The 26,676-nt window shown below is 39.0% G+C and overlaps 1 protein-coding gene across 5 annotated transcripts in view; it reads right to left on the reverse strand.

The window, feature by feature from the left end:
- The window catches only part of RABGAP1L (RAB GTPase activating protein 1 like), a 229,924-nt gene that overhangs the window by 78,665 nt on the left and 124,583 nt on the right, over positions 1-26,676 (reverse strand). For all 5 annotated transcript variants that reach the window (XR_009418983.1, XM_059478392.1, XM_059478391.1 and 2 more), the window contains 3 exons: positions 17,554-17,628; positions 14,059-14,184; positions 12,536-12,679 (listed from right to left, as the gene is read on the reverse strand). Coding sequence is in view for 4 of the 5 variants with exons in the window: in XM_059478392.1 (XP_059334375.1) it covers positions 12,536-12,679; positions 14,059-14,184; positions 17,554-17,628 (345 nt within the window). In the remaining variant the exon portion in view is untranslated. The remainder of the gene's footprint in view (positions 1-12,535; positions 12,680-14,058; positions 14,185-17,553; positions 17,629-26,676) is intronic.

Below are 26,676 nucleotides of genomic sequence, written 5' to 3' on the forward strand. Positions count from 1 at the left end.
TTATCATTTTGTGGCATCAAAACTCAATGTCAGTTCCTAGGGAACACTTCCCTTTTCCTGGTACACTTGGAATTTCCTCACTGAAGCCCCAAGGCAGTTTCCAAACTCCCACTTCTGGGGGAAGATCTCAGCTTTTTGGGGCTTTGGGAACCTTCAGTGAGTGACTCAGGTGCTGTGGATGTGTCAGGCTGTCCCTCTCTCTGTTGCAGCGCCTGGCAATGCTGCCTTTCCATGGCCAGTGCAGGACACTGGCATCAGAAAAATGCAGTAAGTATTCCAGGTGATAGATTTTTTTGTCAAGTAACAAGCTTAGCCATGATTTATCAGGTAAAATCTTGCATACTCAAACTGTAAAAAAAACCCCAAAATATAACAAACACAACCCCACAAGTACACAAGAGACCTTTTTTTACTGTGTTTAGCCAAAAGTCAAAACTATTTCAAAGCTAAACAAGCTGCTGTCTGTATCCAGTAGTTGCTTGCTGGTTTGCAAAAGCTGGAAATACAAACGTAAAAAAATCCATTCAGTGAGAAATACAGGAACAATAGGCATTTATTTGAAGATTAAACAGTCTGCAGCCTACATATGTTGATAATTTAAGATTATAAACAACTTTGTCTTCATCCAAATATGAGAAGTACCATATGCAGTTCTTGTTTGCTGTACCATGTACTTCGTGTTCAGACTGTTTTCCTGAATTATTTTTCCAAATCCTCTTGCCTTGTTTAATGGCATGATAAATCTTTTCTAACAATAGCTCCCAGAGCTGGTATCTAGAAACATCTCAACAGATTTGCACACAAGTAATACTGCAATTATAGTTTATTGTTGTGGGATAACAACAAGACTTGTGACAAGGAAACGTTCTCCAAGCAATTTCTGCTTCTGCAATTGAATGTGTTTCCAATCCTCTTCCTGAAAACCTGAGACCACGTTTCTATAAAAATTAGTTTTATGAAAACATGCTGGGACTTTACAGGAGCTTTCTTAGGAATAAATTTTATTTTTAATGTAGATAGTACAGTGCCTTGCAGGGATTGTACCATTAATGAGTCCTGAAAATGCTGCAACATCAGACATAATGAATATTGCAACACTGAATTACTTAGCAATTCACTGCATTATCACTGATAACAAACTGGGTTTTCCCACTAGAGGTCACACTTGCAGCAGGACTGAATCTTGCTTCATCACTAGGAAACCCTTCTTCCAATTGGCATAACAGTTATTTCAAGTTGTTTGGCTTTATGTGCTTCCTTTTAATTGAGGAATGTAGAAAAATAGAAGTCCAGTTGTGAATTTCAGTTCTGACATTGATAATACCAGAGCTCTAGCAGTAGTAAAATAAGTTCATAGTACTTTGAGGTTAATTTCAAATATTAATCTCAAGTCAAAAGTTAATTCCACACAGTCATGCCATTCACAACTTTTACTTTCTAGCAGAGAGGACTGACAAACACACTCTGTAAATGAGAGGAATATCAACAAGCTATCACAAACATTGCACTTCATTCTTAACAAACTGATCAGATTTTGTTATGATATGAGTAAGACTACTGCATCTAATAGTTGGACTGATGCCTCAGATTTCAACTTTTATATTTTTCAGATTCTGTTCTGCTTTAGTGTGTGGGTCTGAGTTTCACATTGTGGGATGGTGAGCTCTCTTCACAGAGCAGGGAGACAAAACAATTCCTTCTCTAGCTGGAGACCAAGGACAAACGATCCCAATCTCAGGCCCAAGAGCACAAACAATGTGGGCTGAAGAGAGAAAAACAAGAAGGATGGGTCTGCATGGGCTAAAGCTGTAATTAAACAATTAACTCCAATGTGCAAATGGATCAGAACTTATAAAAGTGAGAGACCCCATGACCAGTTGTCCATTTTGTGAGCATTTTGGTCCGTCTTGGGTGCAGCCCTGGCTGGGCTCTTGTGCTGCCCAAAGTGGATCCATTGAGGCCTTTTAATAAATCCCCATTTTATTCTTTAACTCTGTCCAGCCTCTGTTCTAGGTCAGCCTGCACAAGGCATCAGGACTACTGAGGAATTAGTGCTCTGTGTATTTTCTGGCACAACCATAAAGAAATGTACACCAGTTCTCACTCATTTTCTAAACATTTTTTTCTGATCTGCCTGAAACTAATGCTGTTTCTGAATTCAAGTGAATAAACTCTCTTCAGGTACTCCTCTTATACCATTACTCCTCACATGGACAGAAACTGCAGCAGAAATAGGTTTTTACCTTCCTTGAGAACCCCCATCTCCTTCTCACGCCCCACCAGGCAACCTCACCAGGCAAGGGGCAGCTCACAGACTTGCTCCTGTTACTTGAGGTAACTTGATCAAGGCTCAAGCACCCTAAAATTACAACATGAAAGGACTTAAAATATCTCTATCCAACTATCCTGAGCAGCATTCTGCTACTCTCAGCACCAGAAAAACACCTGCAGCTTCCTCTTTCCTCCAAGGCAGAGCGAAGTCCTGAATCAATGCAGCATTTTCAGCTGAGGCAGCAATTGCTGCAGTTTCCTGCTGCCCACTGGGAACTTGCAGGGCCAGTTCAGCCAACAGCTGGGTGGACTGGAGCTGGATGTTCCAGATTTCCAAGCAGGGAAAAAACTCGCCCCATGTTTGAACAACTCACTGGATAACCACTGATCTGCCTGCTGCAGTTATTTGTCCTAATTCATACAAGACTCTTCTTCCACAGCCAAGTTTAATGATGATGATTATGAAAAAGAAGGCTCAGCTCATTTTGTCACAATCTCTTATTTAAAACCTTACTTAATTTACCACACAGTGATTTATAAGCTTCAGCTTAAGCTTTTTCAGCTATTTTAGAAGAAAGACCAAAAATACCAAAGTGCACCAGACATATAAATCATTGGTAGCAATATCCCTCCAGCAGTTTGATAATGGAAACATGGAAGCCCATACAAATCATCCATGAGGGGAAAGAGAAAGGAGCCCATAAGAAATGAGCTTTTGGTAATTACTTTTTAAATCCAAAGGTCATATGCTTAACTAGGCATTTTGAAATAAGTGCTTTATGTCTTGGTGATGGCTTTTATCCCATATCTGGGGTGGGGGTTTTGGATTTTTTTTGTTGTTTTTTTTTGGTTGGTGTTTTGTTTTGTTTTTTGGTGGGTTTTTTTGCTTTTGTTTTTTGGGGTTTTTTTTTTGGTTGGTTGGGTTTTTTTGGGTTTTTTTTTTGGGTTTTTTGTTTGTTTTGTGTTTTTGTTTTGGTTTGGTTTGGTTTTTTGTTTTCAAACCACAGCACTATAATACCATGCAGATCTCATCTTGAGATTTCAAAGATTTGCATGTGCAAAAGTTGTTCATAATTACCTTAACACCATTTTTAACAAAGAACAGCCAGGAGAAAAACTTTACACTTATAAACAAGAACTTGTAGGAGCACAGGAATGGTGAGGGGCTTGTCATCATGTCCTGTCACAGAATCAAGTGTTATTTAATGACCTTCTGAAGTTTGTGTAGAGGCCTTGAGAACTTTAAGAGAGCTCATGAAACTCAGGAGTTTTGGAGAAGGAACAAAGCCAAGTCAGAGAAATGGAAGGGGAAGGGGAAGTTGTACCATATTTCAGCCCCCTTACAGCTCCTGCTGACTGCCACACTAACCATCCTCTGCCTTACAGACACACTTACTCCAGAAGAAAGAGCATCATTTAGCAGAAGAGCCCTTCATACCAACTGGTACTGGGATGAATACTCACCATCCAGGAAGTCCCCATTTAATTCATAAAGATTGTGCTTCATAGAAACATCTGCTTCTTTGAACTATATGTCAAAAACCCAGTAATTTTCACCACCACTGAAGGCAATGTTCTCATGGGCAACCAGTGAAACTCTCTCATGAGACTGTAAAAATGAAATTACTCACGTGCACTAAAATTCAGACTGGCTGAAAGTAAAGGGAAATGTAAAGATGTTAACTGTAGTCTAATGAGAGGTGTTCCCAGTTCCTAACTCCCTCCAAAGCCAAGATTTCTCCTGCAGATAGAAGCCTCTTTGAGGAGTCCTCCCTTTGAGTCCCTCTGCACTCCGAAATAAGATGATCTTTGAAAAGGCCTGAAAATTAGGCTGGGAACAAAGAACAAACTGAGACTGGTGAAGATGCTGTTCTGTGGGACCCAGTTTGCATTCAGTGAGGCCTCTGCGACAGAAATGCTGCCTGTGGCTTCCTGCTGAAGGGAGGAGGGACAGATTTATTCATCTGACCCTGCAAATCTGCCAAGAGGCCAGAAAAAAGGAAGTCAAGGGGCAGCAAACCAATATTTGCTATGAGTAAAATTCAACAGCCAAGAACAGAACTGAGTGAGGATAAACAATTCAGTTGTGTGTATCTGGACAACATTTGCACTGGGGATTACTTTAGACTTTCTCTCCTGTTGTAAAGCTTCTGTTTAGCGAGAAACCTCAAGAGAAAACAGGCTCTATCCAATATTAGCATCTCTCCAACCCAGACCCCCCAACACACCTTCCTCTGGTTACACAGTAACACCCTTGGCACTATCTATCTTCACCAACAAAAGGAAGTGAATATCTTTAAAAAAAAAAAAGGAAATTTAATTAATCAATGCCCTTATCTGTGTTTTTCCCCTAGATATGCATGACATGTAAAAGGAAACAGTGAAGGTACTGATTAAATAAAGTTCAGCACCAGGTAAAAAGACAGATACAAGAGTCAAATAATCAACTCCTTAAGGGCTGAGAAGTCTCAGTGACATGACTTGAACCTCTTCCAGTTTTCTAATAACTGAATTTTCTTTTCTTTAAAGGGACACTAGCTATTCAACTGAAGTTAACTTGACATTGCTTCATAATTCCAAAGTCTTTCATAATTATGTGTTCAGTTGCACAGCCTTTCAAGGGAGCTGCAGAGGGTAATTGGGGTTACAGACTCTAAAGGAGAATTCAAATTCTATTTATGTTTTGGATGGGTTCCAGCAAAACAATTACTTGGCAACTCTAATATGTTGAGAACACAGTAAACTTTAGGAATGTCACAAACATCTCTGTTTTGTTGACAAGATGAATATACAGTCTGAAGCTCAAAGTTCCCTTTGTAAGCAGGGCAGCCTTGGAACATGCTCTGCAGGGGCATGCACGTTAATTAACATCTTTTAGGCTGTTTGTGCAGCTTGTACATTTATTATAGCTCAATGACAAGATGACTCAAGGAAAAAGAAGGTTAAAACTCTTGATCAAATAAGGCACAACACGAATTAGCAAGTTTTGTGTAAACAACAGATACAGCTTTCTTAGTACAGGAAAAGATCAAACAAAAAGCAAATTACAAAGAGATCTCACTGCTGATGTGTGAGTACAGTGGAGTTCTCAGACTGGGCTTCCCCCAGTGACTCCATATACATATACAGCCTGAAATTCTGCCACACAGGGAAGGAGAAAACCCAGAAAACTCCCCCTGATCTATGATTCCATGAAAAATACACACAGCCAATTAAAACCAGTTGACTGAACTATTAGGAAAGCAGGTACCAGGGAGATGGCAAAAACAGAGCCAGGGGATTCCGCACTGATTTGTGTCACTTTTCTGTATTTTGCAGCATAAAACAGCACACAATAAATACCAGGCAACCATGAACCTGTATTGGTCTGATTTCACATGAAATTTTGTTTGGTTGGTTGCTTTCAATAGAAATAAATGGGGTTTATGAGTGAACATTTGCATGTTTTGGGTGGTTTTCATGTAATTTGCTGCTGAGGTGTTGCTACGGCTGAATGAAGGTAGAGGCTGCTGTGAGATTAACATTTTTTTTCCTCTCCACCTTCTGTGACTGTTTGCAAAGAATAAAAATTTACATCCACAGAATTTGAAGTCTTTTCCACATATCAAACTGCTCCCTTGCATGAGGTATTTCTGCAGTGGTACATTCCTAATTCACCAGCAACTCCTTATGGGCTAGCAGCATTTGTCAACCAAGGCAGACACTAAGTCTGCTTTTCTGGTTTGTAAAGCTTTCAATTGCAGGGGGTTTAGGCATTTCTGCCCCTTTTCCAAAACTGATTAATACAGGGACAAAGAAAGGGGTCTCAATCCATACTGGGCACCAAGGGTGTCATCACACACAAGGAGAGAAGAGGTCTCATCTCTTTATTTAACACAGGTCCTCCAGCTCTGGCATGGAAACAGGGAATGGCTGTTAGGAGAAGAGATTTTCCAGACCCCAGTTTTCATGAGAGCAGACAAAGTGAGGAGTTTAGAACATCTCTTGACAGGGAGCTGTGACTTGTTCCCCCTTACCTGTGCTCACACACCACAAATAAAAATCCATGCCCACTCTAAATGAACATCTGCTCCCTGCACTCCCTCTGATCTTCTTCCCAGTGTTACTCCTCATCCTCTCCCTTTCCCTGCCATGACACAGCCCTGGCTCTTGTCTCTCTGAACCCTGACATTGCATTTGACTCAACATTGGAAAGGGAAGATCAAAGTTCACATTTTGATTTTACATATTCAGAAAATCCGTAACAGTCTCAGATTGCAAGCACAAAGCAACAGAAAGCGTTTCAGCACAGGCAGACTGCACTACCCTCTTCTTTAAAAACACTTCCCAAATTAGCTCAGCTTCCTGGATTTGCTCATGGAATATCACTTTCTCATTTATGATACTTTCCTTCAGTTATTTTCAAAGTGTTTTTGAAGCTTGCCAAGACTGTTTAGGATATGCTGCTATTCCAATACAGCAGATGGCACTAGTGTTAAGTAAGCATTATGGAAATTTACTGTATTCCTAGAAAAAACAACCAAGTGAACATCAACTAGCAGGTGGCTAAAATATTTCATGAGCAATGGGGAGAGTAATCCAGAGCCACAGTGTGAACATGGCATTAGATGTGTCCCCCCTCTAAGGCCCAAAGTCGTTCAAACCAGTCACTCATCATTTCCACCCAGCTCTTAGAACATTTCTAAGAAGCAGTCTTAACATCATTCCAATAAACATTTAGGACCACAACATTTATCAACATCACCCAAAAGGTACCTTCTGTTCTCATAAGTTATATCTTGGAGTGCAGACTCTTGGGAGACTGTTTTTCCTTTGCTCATGCTGAGTGTTCATCATCAGCCTTGTGATTTTGGGGATGAACAAGCAGCACCATGACTGGAAGATACATAAATTATGGATGCTCAAAGGAACAGCTGGACATCCTTGAGTTAAGGGTTATGCCAAACCCTCTCCTAGAACCCCTAAAACACTCTTCTTGGTCCAAGCCTGAATGATTATAAATTCTGTTAGAACATTTTGTGTCCCCAGTCCCCATGGCAATACAGAACATGGTATTACACACCTCCAGCAGTTCTGCTGTTGACTGAATTTTACATGAAAACACCTTATACTACTTGTAACCTTCACTTTGAAAAGTACTTAAAATTGTTTATCACTATAATCAGAATCTTTTTAACACACACATCCAAAAGCTTTAAGAAGTTCCTCATGCAGCACACACACAATCAAATCCTATACCCGTCTTTCTTTCTATCTTAATTTCTGTTCTAGTGCTGAAAAGCCCCCACAGTGGATTACAGCTGTAGATCATCACATGAATTAGGCTAAAATTACTTTTCCTTTGGATTTAATAACTCATCTAACAACATAAAAGCCAAACATCCGGGTCTAGTAAACCTGAGGTTATCTCCATTGCAGACCTCCCCCTTCTGCAACAAAAATTATCAAGATAGTTGACATGTCAACAGATCCTTGAGTGCAGCAAACCAGCATTGCCACTGGACATCCACATTCAAATTCCAGTCATCCATCTGGAGTCTGAGAAAACCTATTCTCCTTCTTCTAAATTAATTAAAAGCTAATTATAGCAGTCTGGGAAAGAAATCCTTTCCAGTCTCTTTACATGGAACAGCAGTGGCTGATAAGGACTTCAGCAAGACTCAGCTCTTCAGCAGGCCTGATGCAAAGGGACTGAGCAAAGGGAAGGACACAGCCTAAATGCCAACATTTATTTGTCTGTATTCCTAAAAGGAACACAAACAGACGGCTCCTGGCCTTTTCCAACTAACATGGATGGCATTGACTTCACTCTGGTAAATACTACTGAAATAACACAGACAGCTCCAGCACAGATCTATGCCTACTTAGAATTTAAGCCCAGCTTTTAATATGCTGTTACCATAAGACATTTTATTTCTAGCAAGTCTTTTCTTGTGTTTTGTATGATTTCTTAAAATATTCATAACTGGAAGGGTTAACAAATGTAGAAAACACGGCAATACAACTAAGTTTAAAAAATTCAATTTTTCTTTCCCTATAGATCCACAAAAGATAAACAACTGTGCACAGTCTTCTATTTAATTCCCATTTCGTCTCAGTGCAGATTTACAGAGGAAGTGGGCTTGTTCTTGACTCAATTCCTGAGGAAGTTTAATAAATTGAAATGTTCATCTGTTTCTCAGCTCTGTTGAAGGCATCACAGAAGACTGTGACAGTGACAGATAAAAAATAGCAGGCTGTGATGGTCCCTCCTCCTCGGCCAGCCCTGAGCGCTACCAGACGGCGTCTCCTGGCACATCCATCCCCAGCAAGACACACACAAGACAGAAATCAACTCCTCAGCATCAAATACTTGTGATTCTGCTCTGATTTTCAATGTTTCATTAGGAAGGAGTGCTCCCAATAAGCAAATCTCCACAATGTGGTGCCAGGTTTTAGCTATCAGTAAGTCCTTGTTTAGCAGCACCACGGTGTTCACATTTTACATGATTTTTAAAGACACCTATTAGCCTTCACTGTAACAGAATTTCTCAAAATCGATTATATAAAGTATTTTAAACATTATTTATCAACTATTGCTTTCAGATTAAAGGCCAAGGAGTGATGGCATCTTAGCTTTCAATTCCCCCTTCTTGCACTGTGCTCTGTGGTCCTGTGAAAAGCACTTTTCCTTCTTTGCTATTAGCTATTTTAGTAAATATTAAATAATTTCATACCCAAAACTGATAATCAGCTGCATCCCTTTGTATCCAGTCATGATCCAGTCAGAATGGCAGCTTAGTAGTCAAATTACATAGTCAAATTATGTACTATAACACTAAAATAAACAGCTGTCTGTGCCACCCCAGGAAGGGCAGCATGCAGGAGAGGTTTTTGCATATTGCCTAAAAGGAGAGAAGTACTGTCCTTAGGTATTTTATATGCCCCAAAATTGCACACAAAAATAGCCAGATCAACCTAAAATGGAGGTTACCCAGAGTGTTTCAATATTCTCAGCTAATAATGGAGTGACAGCTTGAGCTCTGCACCTCCTTTAGTTTTGGCAGAACTGTATATATCACAAAAGGTTAAAGAAATTTCTTTTTTAAGCAGAAAAAAAATCATGACAATTTTGAAAACGCTTACAGGTTATCTGCCAACTGGTTTGGGTTGTTTTTCTCTTCTAAATGCCTACTGAAGGTCATTTATTTAGTGTTTTTAAAACAAACATTTTCATTTTAAATTGAATAGTTTAAAACACAACATGAAGTGAAATGTCAACTGTTTGATATTCTGTAGCACAGCCGAGGTGCAGCTGTTGCTCTGAGGACAGCTCTGAGTGACAAGAGCTTTACCTAGATGAATTGCTATTTCTGAGCATGACTTTAAATAAATAATTTAAAATAGAGCAAAAAGAGCAAAACAGAGCAGGCTTGGGTAGTGTTCAATAACATCATGTCATATTGACAGATAAGACTGACAAATCCAAATACAACTCTGCTTTTCATCAACAAAAATGTTCTTCAATGCAAACAGAAATAGCAAAGGGGAAAAGACAAATGAAACAGCTGCAACAGGCAGCTAAAAGGAGCCTTGTAGAAAGATCTCCAGGCTCCAACCCACACAGTTTGCTACAATCACATTAAAACTTTCACCTGGATCAATAGGTTTGTGTTTTTATTACAAGCAGCTGAGCCTTATAAGATGTACCACAGCAGTGTGGTGGTGTACCTGCCTGAAGCCCAAAATTCTCCTCAAGCTTCTGTCACAGGGAAGAAAAAGAATTCAAAAATGTTTCATTTCTACATGGGGATGGGTGACAGATTATGCTCTAGACCTACTCAGGTAATATTCTAAGATCACTGGAAATTGAAGCAATTTGGAGGGTTCATTCACATCTTCAACAGCCTGGTTACAACTTTAAACAAATTATAATAAAAAAATGTGCTAGAAGACAACAGAATAAAATAACTCAGTCACACAGAAGCTATGGCAAATCCCAAATTTGTGCTAATCAGACTGCTCTGAAGCAATATTTCCTGTGAGAATGATGAGAAGACCTTGACTGTAATGACACTGACTTAGATGGGATTTTAAAAATTCCTCCATAAAACTTAATTCCCATCATAAATTCAAGCTCCTTTTTCATAGTTCTGCTTCTGCCCAGGAGTTCCAGCCTCAGCTTGTGCCTCTGTGCAGGCAGGGGTAGGAAATGTGCCTCCCTGGTCAACTGGGAAATTACAGCACTTCCAACAGGTATTTCTCCTCTCTGCATTGAAAGCTGAGTATCTGTAAGGACTGATTTCACTCTTCCAGGCACAATCAAAAGTCAAAAACCCAAGCCAATACTAAAACTCTTGCCTGACATGGAATCACTGAATGGTTGGGGTTGGAAGAGACCTTTAGAGATGAGCTATTCCAAGACACAAATTGTTCACCCATAATTCAAATATTTTCAAGGCAACCAGAGTGACTCTCTTAAAAATTACTAGTTAGCAGCAATGGTTCTATATGGTTTTCTTCCCCTAATTTTTTCTTTCCTGTAAGAGTTGCAAAGAATGTGAACATTTTGTAACCACAGACAGAACAAGGATGTGGAGAAAGCACAAGTCATGATCTTGAAAGGTATTTAAAATTCATCTGTATCTATAACAAATTAAGGAAAAGGCTGGAAGCTTGTTTTTAAAAACTTAAAACAATTCACTTCAAAGGCTTCTTGCTTTTCTGGGGATTTTTTTTCGGCAGAATATGTTTCAGTGTTAGCAGCTGCCACTGTTTTTTCTCCTTCCAGTTGCCAGAATTACCAGCATGCTGGTTGTTCACAGATAAAGTAAGGAACAATTTAATGCAGAAAAAATTATGTTTTGATTTCCCCCATAATTCCTTCCAGAGGCTGACTGGACAAACAACTTCAGTTTTCTGTCAAGGAATGGCTTTTTCCTGGCTCTGCCTGTGGCCATACACCTACAGAACTGACTTGCTGTCTATAATAAGGGCCAACTTTTTATAGATTTTTATTTTCATATGACTTTAATCAATGCCCCTCCCACAAATTCTCAGACCTGCCTGTTACTTGAGAGTGGTTGACTCCTGACTCTGAGGAGCATTTTTGTGATAGCCCACACTGGTGCCTCTGGACTTTGTCTGCCACTGCCTCAACTCTTTCTCAAGATGTCTGCATGTATCTTCTCTCCTGAAATAACTTTTCTTACTCTTTCTGGTTTATTTTTGGCGGTAGTAAAAGAGGCTCCTTTAGCTCTGTGTGATGATCCTCCACAAACACTAACAAGTTTTCCTTTCCCTAGCATGTTCTAATGTTGCACTCCCTTACTTTCCCCTTGGATTTCACCTTGGTTTCTCCTTGGATTTTCACCTTCTTTCCCACCCCAATTTCTTCAGACACACTGAGATAAACATTGCCAATATTACCCTACATTGCTTTGATAACTGAGCACCAATATGCAGAATAAGAAATAGTCTCGAGGACTGAATCCTACCAAGGCACCTGCAGCAAGCCTGAAGATTCTCAGAGAAAATACTTCACAATAAAAACTAACAAAATGAACTACAGTCAACAGTATTTCCTACTAGTGAAGCATTCACCATTTAAAATTATCAAATATTTTATCTATCTATTTATTTTCATGTTTGTGACCCCTTGAAATTGGAGATGAAATCAGATTTAAAAGCGGGTTTAAATGCCATGGACTTCCCATTTACTGAAGGAAGGAGTGGTTTTTTACCAAAATAAATATTCTAAATTATCAACCTATTCTGACTGGCTTTTTAAAAAAAGTGTAGATATATCTACAGCACAGACACACACCATTTTGTATTCCTAGTTGCAACTGCAGGGGAAAGAACCAAAAGGAAGGAGCTTCCTTCAGTTGTGTTTGGCCCTTCTCACTCTGTTTAATACCAGGCCATCATTTCTGTCTGTGGCACTCTGAGCCAGGCCACTTGGAAAGCGTTCCTTGCTAGGTGTCTTCAAGAAATGACAATTCTTAACTCTGAATAATGATTTAACAAATTAAATGAACAAAAAGATGTGTGCTTCAGATATTCCTCATTAGACCCCTCAGCAAAAAAATGAGGCAATCCACAGTTCTAATTTTAAAACCAAACCAGTGTTTCACTGAACATATTCTGTTCCATATAACCATGGTTTCTACATAACTACACAGATTTTAAAATTAAACAGTAAAGGACTTCAACAAAACAAAATAAAACAAGAAGAAACATTGATGGAGTGGAGGAAGGAATTTCTGATTCAATATTTTTTTACCTCACAAAGTAGTAAGTCAATGATGTGGAAGACCATGCAGAGTGGAAACTTGGCAGTAAAAAGAGTGAGAAACCACTGGGATGCATACATGTGAGCTTCCAAACTGAGGTCTGAGAAATGGCTGTGCAAGTCTGGTAACTGCTCCTGCAATAAAGGAAAAAAATAAATGTTTCAGTGTTACTCATTAATTTGAGTTCTTCAACCATACTTTCAGTAAGGACCAGGGTTGCTAAATATCCAAAAACACAACAAAGTGAAAGCCTAGCTTCTTTAGAGCAGTGAAGATGTTTCTTGATAAATTTCAGTGCCCATGGTTACAGTTTTTAGTAAGAGATCCACAGTGGATTCTATCACAGTATCAAAGAATATACTGAGACTATACTGAGAAATTACAGAATCTTCAACAGTTGAAAGGCAGAGCAGTTGTAAAATCTATGTCATGCTGTATATTTTAAAGTTACTCCTTTCCTGTGTCGTGTCTTGCTATGAATGCTTCTGCCACAAAAAACACTGGCTGCAGGAACCAGATAACTTTGCAGAGCTTGAAAGCAACAGAGCACACAACTCCAGCAGACCATTTCTCTAACTAGGAACACAAACAAACAACACAAAATAAGCACTGAAAATCCTCCTGAACAGTGATGACATGATCACTTAATAAAGTATGTTTCTTTAGAGTATATTTGTTGATAAAATCTCTTTTGTTTGTTAACAAAAATCTTTGTGGACTTAAGTAAATATTGAGAAGCCCATATGTTGAAGTGTCACATTAATTAATATGCAATTCCACTCCATCAAGTATGAAGTATGCACAATTTGACATCTGAAAAAATACCACTAAATTAGCAATAGTCTGTTTTGTTCGGTTTCAGTACATCCCACAGAGGTACCTGTGGTTATCTGTGAGAGTTGACTTCAGCAAGCAGCTTTTCACTGTGCCAACAGGAGGGCAGGGCTTAATGAACTCTCAGTAATGCCTTATTATTCACAACGACAATGTATAACATTTGCAGCCCTTCAGTTGTGTTAAACTGCTTGATGAAATAGTTCCAGCTGAAAAAAGAGCAGAATCTTGGAAGAGACAATAAAAGCTGCTCAGTGGTCCACACTTGATTGGTATTTCATAAGCATCAGGATGTCCTGATTTGCCTGACCTCTTAACACCCACATAATTCATGGGAAGTAGGACAATGATGGAGGCAGTCCAAAGGACACACTGGCCCCAATACCACAGAGATATTCTCTCTAAGCAACATCAGAAACAGAGAGGGGGGAAAAGGCAAATACCTGCTTGGATACAAAGATCAGCTGCAGAAGGAGTGTATCAGAGACAAAAGAAACTAGAAACAAATCCGACTAAAGATGTTTGAATTCAGCTATTAAACTTTGCTTTACCCCACCTCTAAAAGGAGAAGGGGTTTTATTGTCCAATAGCTTTTGGAAGCAAAGCATTCATCTCTTCTTGATGCCAGTGCTTCCATTTATGAAACAAATTGAAGGAGAATTTGTTACTCTGGCCACACCTGCATCAACTTCTCCAGTTGGAAAAATTTGCAGTGGAGATCTTCAAAGTTATTTCTGTAGAGGTCCCTCAAGCCATAGTCATACATTATTTTCACAAATACACAGAATGCCTGCTCCTCTGGCATCTGTTTGGAAAAAGACACAAAAATAAGGTTAATAACAGAGCTAAGACTGGACATGCCTTACACAGACACACAAACACCTTGTGCACAATGAGTTCAGAACCTGGCATGTATTAGAATTTTCAGCCAGGTACTGTGAATGCTGAATTAACCAGCTAAAATGTCAGTGGGACTACTCTCCTTGATAAGCATCTGGATTTGGTTCTGTAAGGCTTTTTTGAAGAAAATATAGGATCATATCACAGTTTTATGCGTGTCTATATCCCTACAGCAGCATTCTGTCAAACAGGTATGAGAACAACCAGTACATAACTCTCAGGCACATAAAAACAATTTAAAAATTAAAAAAAAAAAAAGAATGAAAATAAAATAAAAAGGCAACAACTCATGACAGTGACGTCTAATGAGAGATACTTGGTTAAATGGGAAAAATTCAGGAAAACTAAGGTACAACCAACCTCTAGTGAGAACAATGCTCATCTACCTTCATCCAAACTCCAGGACACCAAACTATGAAGTCAGGTTTCCCATAATCCCATCTACTAACCTGCTGACTTTTTCAGAAGCCCTACATCCATAACCTGTTTCATTCTGACCAAAATTTCTCACCCAACAGTGCTTTGGAAGGTGGCACTAACACAATTGTCTGAGCCGCACTTCTGTTTGCTGGCTTGAGCCCACTGAATGCTGACCTAGTGGGAAGCCCTGTGTCACAAAACCCCCACATGACCCTCCCCTGTGCCTTCAGGTAACACAATAACGACAGGCACAAACAGCGCCCAAATCAACCCTTCCATCACATTCAAAATGTGCTTTCTTCATGTGGAAGCACCTGATTCAAACAAATGAAAACAATTGCTGAGAATCAAAAACAACTCTTGACCTTTTAGTGTATTCACTCATTTGGCCAACTGCCAGCTTCTTATCAAATACCAGCTACAGGTAAAAGCTCAGCATTTTCTTCAAAGAGAATTTTACGCTTTTGATATTTCCCTTCAGGGTTTTGTCTTATGCTCAGCCCTGTCTCCAGGGCCATGGGCAGACAGTTTCATTTTCATTTTCAGACCTCATAAATGAAAGTAACTGGTTAGCACAAAGTATTTCGAGATTGGCTGATGCCTATCAGTCTGGCTTGATTCACCCAAGACAAATTCTTAGGAATTTCAAAGCTCTTAATCACAATTTTATCTGGATGGAATGATCCCCACTGACAGCATAAAAAAGCTGCAGACAAAGTAAGGAAAAGAAATAATTTTATCCTGACCAAAAGGCTTGAATCTGTTCTGTAAGAGAATGAGTGCAAATTTCAGGGGTTTTGGTAAAATACAATTATATCTAATGAAATGACAGGTGCTCATGCACAGGCACATCTGCCCTACATGCTCAGTTAGACTCTGGTGCTTTGCCAACCATCTCTTCCCTAACGCAGGGAGATGGAACAGAGGTCAGGACTGGGGCAAAATGCTCTCCAAGTCCTTGCTCTCAGTGAACAGAAGTTCTCCAGTATTACCAACCCTAAGAATTCAAAATTGTAAATCAAATTTTCTTTTTTTTTTTTTTTTTTTAATTTTGGGCATTGCCATTCTGATTTGTAGCATTTAGATATGTGCCCTTTGCTAGAGTTTCTCTGAAATCACAAAAACAAGGAATTTGTGATTTTTTTAAAGTGATATTTTAGATGGGGTTTTTTCTCCCCCACAGACAATGACTCTGAAAAATAGACAAGGAAAAAAAGTGAAGTACTGTGAGCCTCACAGTACAATTATTAACTGTTTCCCTGTGATTAGAAGTTACCTGCATACCCTTGATGAGAATTTCATCAAAGAAGGAAAATCACACAAACAGAGGATGGTGATTCAGGCTACCCAACCATGCCAGAAACACATAAACATTGAAGAGAAAGGATAACCTGTCCTAGGGAAAAAGGGAAAGGAAAGGCTCTGGAATTCCATGAGAAGGTAGGACAGTTAGAGAGGGTCTTACAAGTGTTCACAGCATACAGAATTTTTTGAGAATTGGAGAAAAAGAGGAGTCTGAGGGCATCTGAGGAAGCTCCCCAATCACATGGGCTCATTGAGACTCCTTGCTTCCCCCTTCTCTAAGCATTTCACTTTAATACCCTCTGATGAAACCAGAAGTTACAAAGGGTTTATTAAAATGAGTGTAATTTCCATTTAACAGTCCCTGTGTAGAAGCAACTTCCTCCAGCTCCAGAAACACTAAGAACAGAGTTGATTCTCTGTAGCAATGACAGCACAGCACTAAGGGAGAGGAGCTGAGGTATTAGTCAAATGTTAAGAATGTGACACCCACACATTTCTGAATAACTGTGGTATTGAAAATGGCTCATTCTTCCAGTGCAGCTTCAAAAACCTTTGAGTAAAAAATTAATTGCAAAATAAGTGTTAGATAAGCTATTTTACAGTATATGTTAGACTGCAATAATGGGACTATTTTGGGTTTATTCTTAAAAGATGTAAAGATTCTCTGCAATGCTGTTGCTTTGTAGCATGATTCTCAAGACTTCAAGGAATCACAGCTCTTCCTAGGAATTACAACTTAAAACTAATCTGAATTTGAGTTCCAAATGCCCTGGGAAGTGTGTGTGTGTAACACACAACACCAGCAGCTGTCTCAAAGCCACACTTCAAAAGGCATTTCAATACTGACTGATTTTACTAATTAAAACCTGAGAGAAAAAGCAGGCAAGAGCTTGAGTAAGAATTGTGGTGGCTTATTCAGATAGTCATTACCTCAATAAATACACTATTTAAATCTGCTGCTTTGCCACTGAGACATCAGATGTAAAGCACCTTGCACCTATAAAAATTGGGTATTTATTTATTTATCTCTGGACATATACCCATGTGTTTATAAAGCAAGCAACAGATCAAAGTTCATGAAACTTTTGATTACAGGCTAAAATATCAAGGTTAAAAGATCAGCTTTCCTTCAGAAGATATTACAAAATGTCCCTAGGAGAAGAAAAAAAATCTTATAAAAAATTAGTGAAACTACTTGCTCTGATGATCTGCTCTGAGAATGTCTCCTGGAGTTAAATTCCACATAAACACAAAGGGAGCTTACTTAGGTGACAACTAAATTAAAAGAAAAAATTAATATGTAACAAATTGGTTTCAGGTTTTGACACAAAAGTATTTGAGAATTTAATTGATTTCTCCCAGATAAACAAAATCTACATTCATGAAGGTAGAAGCCATTAATCTCTACAGCAAAAAGGCAACAAGAGGAAAATTAATACAGGCAAATAAATAACAATAAATATCTGTCAAACAGCATGGCTGCACTACAACTGATTTTACAGCTGCCTTGGTTACAAATATCAAAGCTTTCATTCTGCAATTAACTCACATGAAGCAGAAGCACAGCTGCAAGGAAGGACTGTCCCTGGCAATAGCCAATGTCTTCATCATAGACAGAATAGGCCTAGAAAAGAGAAAATCAACAACTGTATTTCAAATGCATACAGGCACCACCAAACTGTGACATCAAGGAGCTGTGCAGGACACTGCCAGGGTCTCAAGGGGGCTACAAGGAAATTGGGATTTATTCCATCAGGAACTGGAGTGACAGGACACAGTGGATGTTCCACATGGACACAGGGCAGGGTTAGATGGGACATTGGATGGGCAGGCCCTGGCACAGGATGCCCAGAGAAGCTGTGGCTGCTCCTGGATCCCTGGAAGTGTCCAAGATCAGGCTGGATGGAGCTTGGAGCAGCCTGGGACAGTGGGAGTGGGATGAACTTTAGGGTCTCCTCCAGTCAAAGCCATTCCATGATTCTCCATGGGACAGGCTAAAATCACACAGGGTGTAAAACTGTAACCACTCTTGTGCTTTCAGGGCTCTTCTAAAAACACTCACAGGTCACTCTCAACCCTCCACAGATGCTGGAGTTGTAGTTGGAAATTATTATTTTTATTTTTCAATCAGCTTAAGAAGAGATGGATGCAATTTCCCTTCACTTAAATCAAGGATAATTCAGCTCAGGTGAGAAATGATAGACCTTTACCAATGCAACAAATATAACATGAAAACCAGGCTAGTTTGTGCTGGGGGGAAAGAGAATGTTTGTTTTTGGAAAAACAAGTTCTGACATTATGCAAGTACAGGACCTAAGGTTAGAAAACTGCTGAGAACTACTGTAACCTGAAGATTTCATCAGAAACAGTTTTTCCATGCCCTTGTTATGCTGAAGAACGAACAAAACTCATTTTCCTACGCTATGACAGACATGCTTTTTCTTACTCTTCAAAAAATCCCCAAACTAAAATAACTAACCTTTCCTTCCCCTTTACTTTTGCAAGATGAGAAGACAGATACTGTTTTTAAAGAGCTGTCAGAGGATGTTAAGAATTTGTGGAAACTTGTGGAAGTCTAAGCAGGAGCAGCAGGACTGACACCAAAGGGAGGGACATCCTGAGAGAAAAAGCAAAATACTGAGGGTACAACCAGGGAAAAGCAAAGCAAAGGGCAGAGCCAGGGAGGAAGGAGTCACAAGGATCAGACAATCCACTTTTCAGTCTGATGGACTTGTGAGGAATTCTGCAATGACTCTGGAAGACAGGATTTCTCCAAGTGCAGAATATTCTGAGTATTCCTTTAAAGGTCACTGTTTCTGAACAATTTAGCCTTACATTTCCTTTGGGAAAAGCTGACCTGGGACTTGCAGCCCTCTGCCCTTTACCTGTACTGCTCACCACTCTTTCAAAAGTTGTTAGATGGGATTAGTCAGGAGCTGAGTGAAAATAACCCCAGCCCTTTGCTCAGTTTCAGTGGACAAGAAAATTCAAGAAGTCACAGAAATCACTGTAAAATGTTTAATGAACCATCAAAACCCAGTTTACCAGTTTAAAACAGTCACAAAAGTCAAACATAAAATCTAACCTGAGAATTACACAATGGCAGATACAAAATTCAATTGGAGAAAAAAAAAGGATGCTGTCCATAATGAAGTTAATTAGTTACTTAGTATCAAATTCACAGAAATGCCTTTAGATGCTTAAATTAATATTTTATATCATTAACTAGAATCATTCACTGGTTAATCACCATCATGAGTCATTATCTATTTGTTGCCCAGATCTATCATTTTGTAGATGCCTAATATCTTGTCTCTGTAGTTTTCCTAAATGATGTATTATTCCTGGTTTTGATAGGCCAGCTCCACTTAGAAACAGATGTGCAGAATTACAAATGAGAAATTTGATTTATGATTTCTTCATACTATAAAACACCACTTCTAATTTACTTCAAAAAAAAAAAAAATCTAGGCTGAAAAAGAACATCAAATTATCAGTGCCTGGGAGTTCTCTGTTGTGAGAAGCATTATAGTGAATAATTTGCTGAAAAGAGCAGTAAATTATTCCAAACAAGTTATTTTAAAATAAGTATCGAGAAACCAACACACTGGAGAAAACAAACTGCTTCCAAAACTGGCATAGATTGAAAAGTACAGGAAGTTGTAAGAAATAAAAACATACTTCTTATGTGATTCTGAAAGAAGTTGAAGTTACAGCAAAAGAGGGAAAACAAGGAGGGTACAAAAAATAATTCTCACTCTGCAGTTAAATACAAAAATATGAAGGAAGAATAGCAAAGTTTCTCATAATCAACTTCCTAAACACATTTGAGCTGGTAATAAATCCATTTCAAACACATCCAGAGCAGGAAGGCAAAGTCTCTGCTTGGAAAACAGATGGTCAATCTAAGTTGTATTTAAACTCCAGCAGAAAATCCCTGTGAACTTTACTTGTATTTGTTTTATTACAGAAGAATCACAAGGTTTGTTATCCTGCTGGAACCATTCCTAACAGGGGATGTGTTGAAGGATCTGTGTCCAACTGAACATCAGAAGAAATCATAAATTAAAAGGAATAAAATTACTGAAAAATTATTAAGAATGAATGTTATTCACCAAAAAAGCTTGAGGGGAAAAGTAAACTGGTAAACCACTAATTGCCTGATTAAAACAGAAGAGATGAAAAAATGGAAACTTTTCTAAAAAGGTTGATCCATAGAAGTACAAATCAGCAAGTATTGGATAATTTGTTTTAAATAAAAATATGAAATTAATTAGTGGACACTGCCTATATAGAAGAAAAATGTCAAAGGGCCCCAGTAAAAAAAAGGGAATTATTAAAATGCCTTTGAAGCAACCAAAACCCATGAAAAAAAATTAACTGCTTGATCCATTTTTTCCACTTTTTAAGAAGTTTTTTTGAAAAAGATTTTTTTTGAGATTCATTTCCACAAGGTCCTTTTCCAAAATTCGACCTTAACAAGCAGCTGTCTGCAGATACTTGGACACAAACTTCAGTTCCACATCAGAATTAGATCAAACAAAGATAGATTCTGCTCTAAAGTCAAAACATAATCATCCTGACAACCAAAGGTTTAGTTTTTAATGAAGTCTCTAAAATATGCAGGATTTCATTGCATCTATCCAATGCAAAGAGAATTTGGAATCTTAATGCACATCACATTTCCAATTATACTGTTTTATTTTTAAGCAACCTATGGGATTTGATAGCGCTGAAATATGATGTAATTAACCAGAATAACCTCAAAATAAGGATGCTGCCTACAGATACCACCATAATATCATATCATTAACTAACAGGCTAAGATCAACTACTTAAGATTTATGCAGCTAAGCAACTTTAATTTTCCACCTGAAATATAAAAACAAGGCAAAATCCCAAATCTCCTATTTCCATTGCAGTCATTGTAACTTTATAATTTCAAGAGGATGGGATTTTTCCCATGACAATCTGTGACATCTCAGAGTTTTTAACTTATTATTCTCCTAAGCTCTTGAGGAACTTCCAATTACAATTCCCCAGTTAACTGAGAGTTTAAATATTCTGTCTCATAAATGGGATTTAATGAAGGTTCTGACTTGAAGCCTGTTTTCATTCATTTCTAACTAAATGAAGATCTCAGAGAACTGAGACATCTTTTTAATAGTTATCTGAATACTGAAAAGAGCTACTATGCAGTTATTAGATGATCATCATTAGAAAGTGAATTCTTTGGAAGCAGAGTCTTCTCAAAGTCCATGACTGAGAAACATCTGCACATTGGGAAAGTGAACCAAGAACCCAGGGCTGGGCAGAAACTCTTCTCCAAAATAATTAAAGGAAAATCTCCCAAGAACAGAATCTTCCACAGAGAAAAATTCAATGTACTAGCATTTAAAAGATGAAGGGAAAGATAGCTGAATTTAAAACCTCAGCTTGGATTTCTGTAATCCTGTCTGTGAGTGCCAGCAGATTTAAATGAGGAAGACGAGAGGTCATGCCTCTCTACAATCTCTATGAAATGACCAAGGGAAGCTACTCAGTGTTTAACACAGACATAGCTCTGTGCTGAAATCTGCTTTAGGAGACTTAAAAGATGTCCATGGTGTCTGAAACTCAGAGTGTCTCTGGAAAACATCCATACTTTGATGCAGACTTTTCACCCAACAAGGCATTTTATTATTTTTATAATTATTTCAATTATTATTAACTAAAATTATTTATATTTTATTACATTTTTATTACTTTTAATTTTATTTTAATGTTTACACAACAAGGTATTTTATTACATCCTCAGTTGCTAAATAAATTTAGTAACAGCAGAATTTAAAACTCCCTACCTGAATTTATAATAAGACTAACAGTCTGAAAGTAATAATATTCCTATGGGTGCAGCATTGAGTATGTCTCACATTACACAAGGAATTTCTGCATTAAAACTCTATTTTTAGACATTAGTTACTCATTTATGGAATATCAGGAAGAAGCTGTTACACAATGTGCCTCTGCCAGAGCTGGGAGAGCTGAGAGGATGTAGAAATCTTCACCCTCAACCAGGCAGGCCCCAAACAGAGCACTCCCAGCATTTTTCAGGATTCCAGAGCTGACCTTTCCACTGGTACAGGCTCAGCAGAAAATTCTACATAATTTCATTGCATCTTTCATTGTGTGCAAGAATGGGGCGGCTGAAGACAAATGCAGAGAAGAATCCTTATTGTAATGTAAACAGAAGAAAACAAGGTAACACTAAAATTCCTTTGAATGAAACAAGACAATATTCACCAGCATTGCTCCTTCAACCCAGGAGCAAAGAAAAGAAACAACTAAAAAAAGGTGAAAAATAAATTCTTCACTGATTGTGTTTATCCTCTAATTGGCAAATAGATTTCTGCAGGAACAAAAGAGATTTGCTCTCTGACAAACACTGAAACTTCCCATTTGTAAATCTAAAGAGATACTAAAGATTGAAAAATGTGGAAGAATACATGCACAGTGAGGTGACTACCTGAAAAGACATGCTGAAATAAAATGAAAATGTGAAAAAAAATAAAATATGAAAATTAGACTTTCAGCACTAAGCAGCAGCTCTGCTGAAGCATAACCCAGCTTATCATGGGCATAGAAGCTGCTGGTTACAGAAGAGCAGCTCAAAGGGATTTCCATATTTCAATATACAGTAACAAAAAGTAAAATACTCCATAGAAGAGCCCACTCAGTGTTAGCATTGCTAAAAAGCAGTTTGTTATTCTCTCTGCTAATGTGGGTACCAAAAATCACAGACTGTAACTAAAACAAAGCGTTTGGTGCCACAGCAAACCAGCTACCACAGTGATCCTGCACCTAAAACCTGCAGGCAAGTGAGACCAGGATTGGGGAAAAAGCTACAGGAGAGCAGCTCAAAGGGATTTTCATATTTCAATATACAGTATCAAAAACTAAAATGCGCCATAATGGAGCCCACTCAGTGTTAGCATTGCTAGAATGCAGTTTGTTATTCTTCAATGTGGGTACCAGAAAACACACCCCGCAACTAAAACACAGTGTTTGGTCTCAGAGTAAACCAGCCTCCACACTGATCCTGCACCTAAAACCTTCAGGCAAGACCAGAAAGGGGAATAAACTACAAATCTCATCCACAAAGGGATAAATATTTAGTAACAAAATAGATCCTGATACAAATGATTCATATCCTTCTGCAAGGCCTCAGCTTACTGAGAAATACTACCACCAACTCTGAGCCTCTGAGAAGTAATTCTGCCATTTTCTGAAAACCATTGTGTGTGTTTTCCCAGTCTGCCCAGTCCCAGATCACCTGATTGATTTTCCTGCACCATGCTCCCTGTTCCCTGTTAGAGTCACAGCGGTTGTTTGTTAAATAGGAGTTACTTTAATCAGAAAATCAGGGAAAACACATCTCATGTTAAATTCTGCACTGCTCACACTGCAGAGAGCTGAGAGGATTAATTCTGCCAGGTGCCCAGATTCCCTGGAGCCTCAGACTGTGAGCATGGACAGAGCTTGGAAGCAGGCACTGAGCATTACTCAGTTATGCATTGTAACACTGAGGTAAGCTCTTCAAACACAGCTAGAATTTGCAGAGTATTTAAACAGAAAGCAGGCAAGAAGCAGCAGTTTTCACAAAGATTGCCCAAAATTTGCTCTGTGAAAATCCAGCTTAAGTGGTGTCCTCAAGTGAAATCTCCAGTCTTAGAATCTGAAACTCTTTTCATTCCTTATCACCACTGTCAGTCCTGATGTTTATTTTTAGGTACTTTGTCACATAAATGTTCTGCAACAGAAAAAGTTCCCATCTTTCCTGGTTTCCTACTGTTCTGAAGAGGAGATAAAGAGTTGGAACAAAAACTGGCAGACCTGTTAAAATGAAGCAGTGAGCTTTTAATGATTTTCCTTTTTATCTGACAGCTCAGATCATCTCTCATTTCAGTGGGGAATGAAGAAAATGCTCTTCAGCTTTCTGCCCTCTCACTTGAGGACAGACCCTTCCTAACCATATTCAAAAATCCCATTCTTCAAACTTCTTGCTTTCACATTAGAATAAAGGGATAAGTACTCAGCACCTCTGGTCAAAGTTATTCTAACAATACAAAGCCGCCACATTATTACTTTCAACACAGATAATTACTTTTTATTCCCAATAGAATGACAATTTTATAAGCAAATTAATTAGGCTTTAACAATATTTCTTGAAAACCCACATACTGGAGAAAACAGTTTATTAATCATAAATTCAAGGTTCAGTCAGACCCAAACAGGTATCGGTCACATCCACAGTCATTTAAGCAAACTGTGAGAGGATGAAGAACAAATGCAAATGCTGGAAATCTCTGCCTGGAATTCTCCCCAGTAGCTGTGTCTGACCTCAATACTGGCTAGTAGGTATAAACCTTTCAGTGTAATCAGTAAATTTATGAATAATTCCATGCTGAAGACTGGATGTGGCTGTTCTACCAGAAAGCAATGCTTCCCAAATCCTTCTTTGAACCAACAAGCACATGAAGGAATGAGGGAGGCACCAAAATCACCAGGATTTTCATAAACCCTTCACCAAGATCCCAAAGGCTTTTTGGGGAACTGAGCTGCTATAGAACATCCCCTTACTCCCTCAAATAATTGATTAAAGGAGAGAGAGCCAAAGGCAGGAATAAAGTCAGTTCTAATCCAGAGAGTGAAGGTGAGGTCACTCACAGAACCCTGCAGAAAGATGTGCTGCAAATATTCACAAACCTTAAAGAACACATAAATATAGCACAGTAAAAATAAAAATACATAAAACCAGTAAAAATAAAAACACATAAAAATAGTACAAAGGCTGCTGATGAGACAAAGCTGTTTGTAGCAGGGAATTAGAAAGTGACTGCAAAGCTGCTATGCAGAACATGTTCTATCAAGAACAAGTCGCTGCGTGACAGAGGTCATTAAACTGCAGGTAAATACAAAATGCTTCACAGGAAGAGCAGCCCTCAACTTGATGGACACACAGAGAGGTCTCTGATCACAGAATCCCAGAATGGTTTGGGTTGGAAAGGACCCTAAAGCTCATCCAATTCCACCCCCTGCCACGGGCAGGGACACCTTCCACTAGCCTAGCTTGCTCCAAGCCCTGTCCAGCCTGGCCCTGGACACTTCCAGAGCTGCAAGGATGGGACAGCTCTGGGCAACCTCTGCCAGGAAAAGAATTTCTTCCCAATATCCCATCTAACCCTGCCCTCTGGCAGTGGGAAGCCATTCCCTGTGTCCTGTTACTCCAGGTCCTTTTCCAAAATTCCTCTTCAGCTCTTTTGGAGCCCCTTTAGGCACTGGGAGGGGCTCTAAGGCCTCTCTGGAGCCTTCTCTTCGTGCCTTTTTTAAAAATGGGAGTTAGATTTCCCCATCTTCACTCAGTGGGAACTTCACAGGATGCCCATGACTAAAATACATGGACAGTGGCTTAACAACTCCATCTGCCAGTTCTCTCAGAGCGACAGACGCATCTCATCAGGTTCCATGGCCTTTCAGGCTCCTTGCATCATCTCAAACCTGATCTTCTCCTGCACTGAGGAGTTTTCCATTCTCTCTGTCCCTGCCTTAGCCTTCTGTGGCCTCAGCAGTGATGTTGGAGCACTTGCCAGTGAAAAGAGGCAAAAAAGTCATCAAGTACCTCAGCCTTGTCCATGTCCAAGGTTAAGCAGGTTTGCCCTTTCCTTCTGGACAGGAAGGAACATTTTCTCCCACACTGTCTCTAATCTTAGTTTCATCACAGATGTACTCATGGAATATTTTCTTGTCATCCTTCCCATCCATGGCCATAGATTTAATTCTATCAGGGCTTTACTTTCCTAAACCAGATCCCTGTCTGCTTGGACAATTTCTCTGTATTCCTGCCAGACTAGGTGCCCTTGTTTGCACCCTCTGTAGGCCTCCTTTTGTCTTTGAGTTTGTCCAGGAGCACCTTGCTCATCCACACAGGCCTCCTGGAGTTTTTGCCTAACTTTCTCTTTGTCAAGGATGAAGCACTTCCAAGTTTCAAGATCCTTCAAGAAAAGAGAACTAACTGTGGCATTCACATTCTCTTAACAGAGACATAATTCTCTCTCTCTCAGGATTTTTCCTGGGAAGGCATTGAGAAGCTCAGAGAGGAAAAGAAATCAATTCTTATCTCTGTTCACTACTCCTGTTGCTTGGCACATGTGGGATGTGTTATGGAGATTGTTTACCCAAAGTGATTTGTTAATTGGATTCTGCTACAGATTGTTTTGTTTCCTTGGCCAATTGGGTCAAAGCTGTGTCCTGACTGCCTCAGTAATGTTTTTTTATTTAGCATCTTTTATATAGTATAATATAATATAATATGTCTTTACTATAGTTATAATACAGTATTAATGTAATATAGTATAGTTTTAATAAAGCATTAGTCAGCCTTCTGAATCATGGAGTCAGAGCACATTACTCCCAATGTTGGGGGCACCTTGATGCAATAACAGCTACAGCAACTTCCTCTGCAGGAGTAGGAGAGGCTTTGAGAGCAAGGGAAGCCCCCAGATTTAGAAAACATGCAGAATTATTCACATTTCCTACAGAAAAGAAACAACCCAGGTAGGTCTGTGCCCCTCTGAAGCTGCCTGCTGGACAGATAATTCCTCTAAGTTGCTTCCAGTTCTGACAGATTTACTCC

This window comes from Ammospiza nelsoni, chromosome 9, assembly GCF_027579445.1.
Source record: "Ammospiza nelsoni isolate bAmmNel1 chromosome 9, bAmmNel1.pri, whole genome shotgun sequence".
Taxonomy (NCBI): domain Eukaryota; kingdom Metazoa; phylum Chordata; class Aves; order Passeriformes; family Passerellidae; genus Ammospiza; species Ammospiza nelsoni.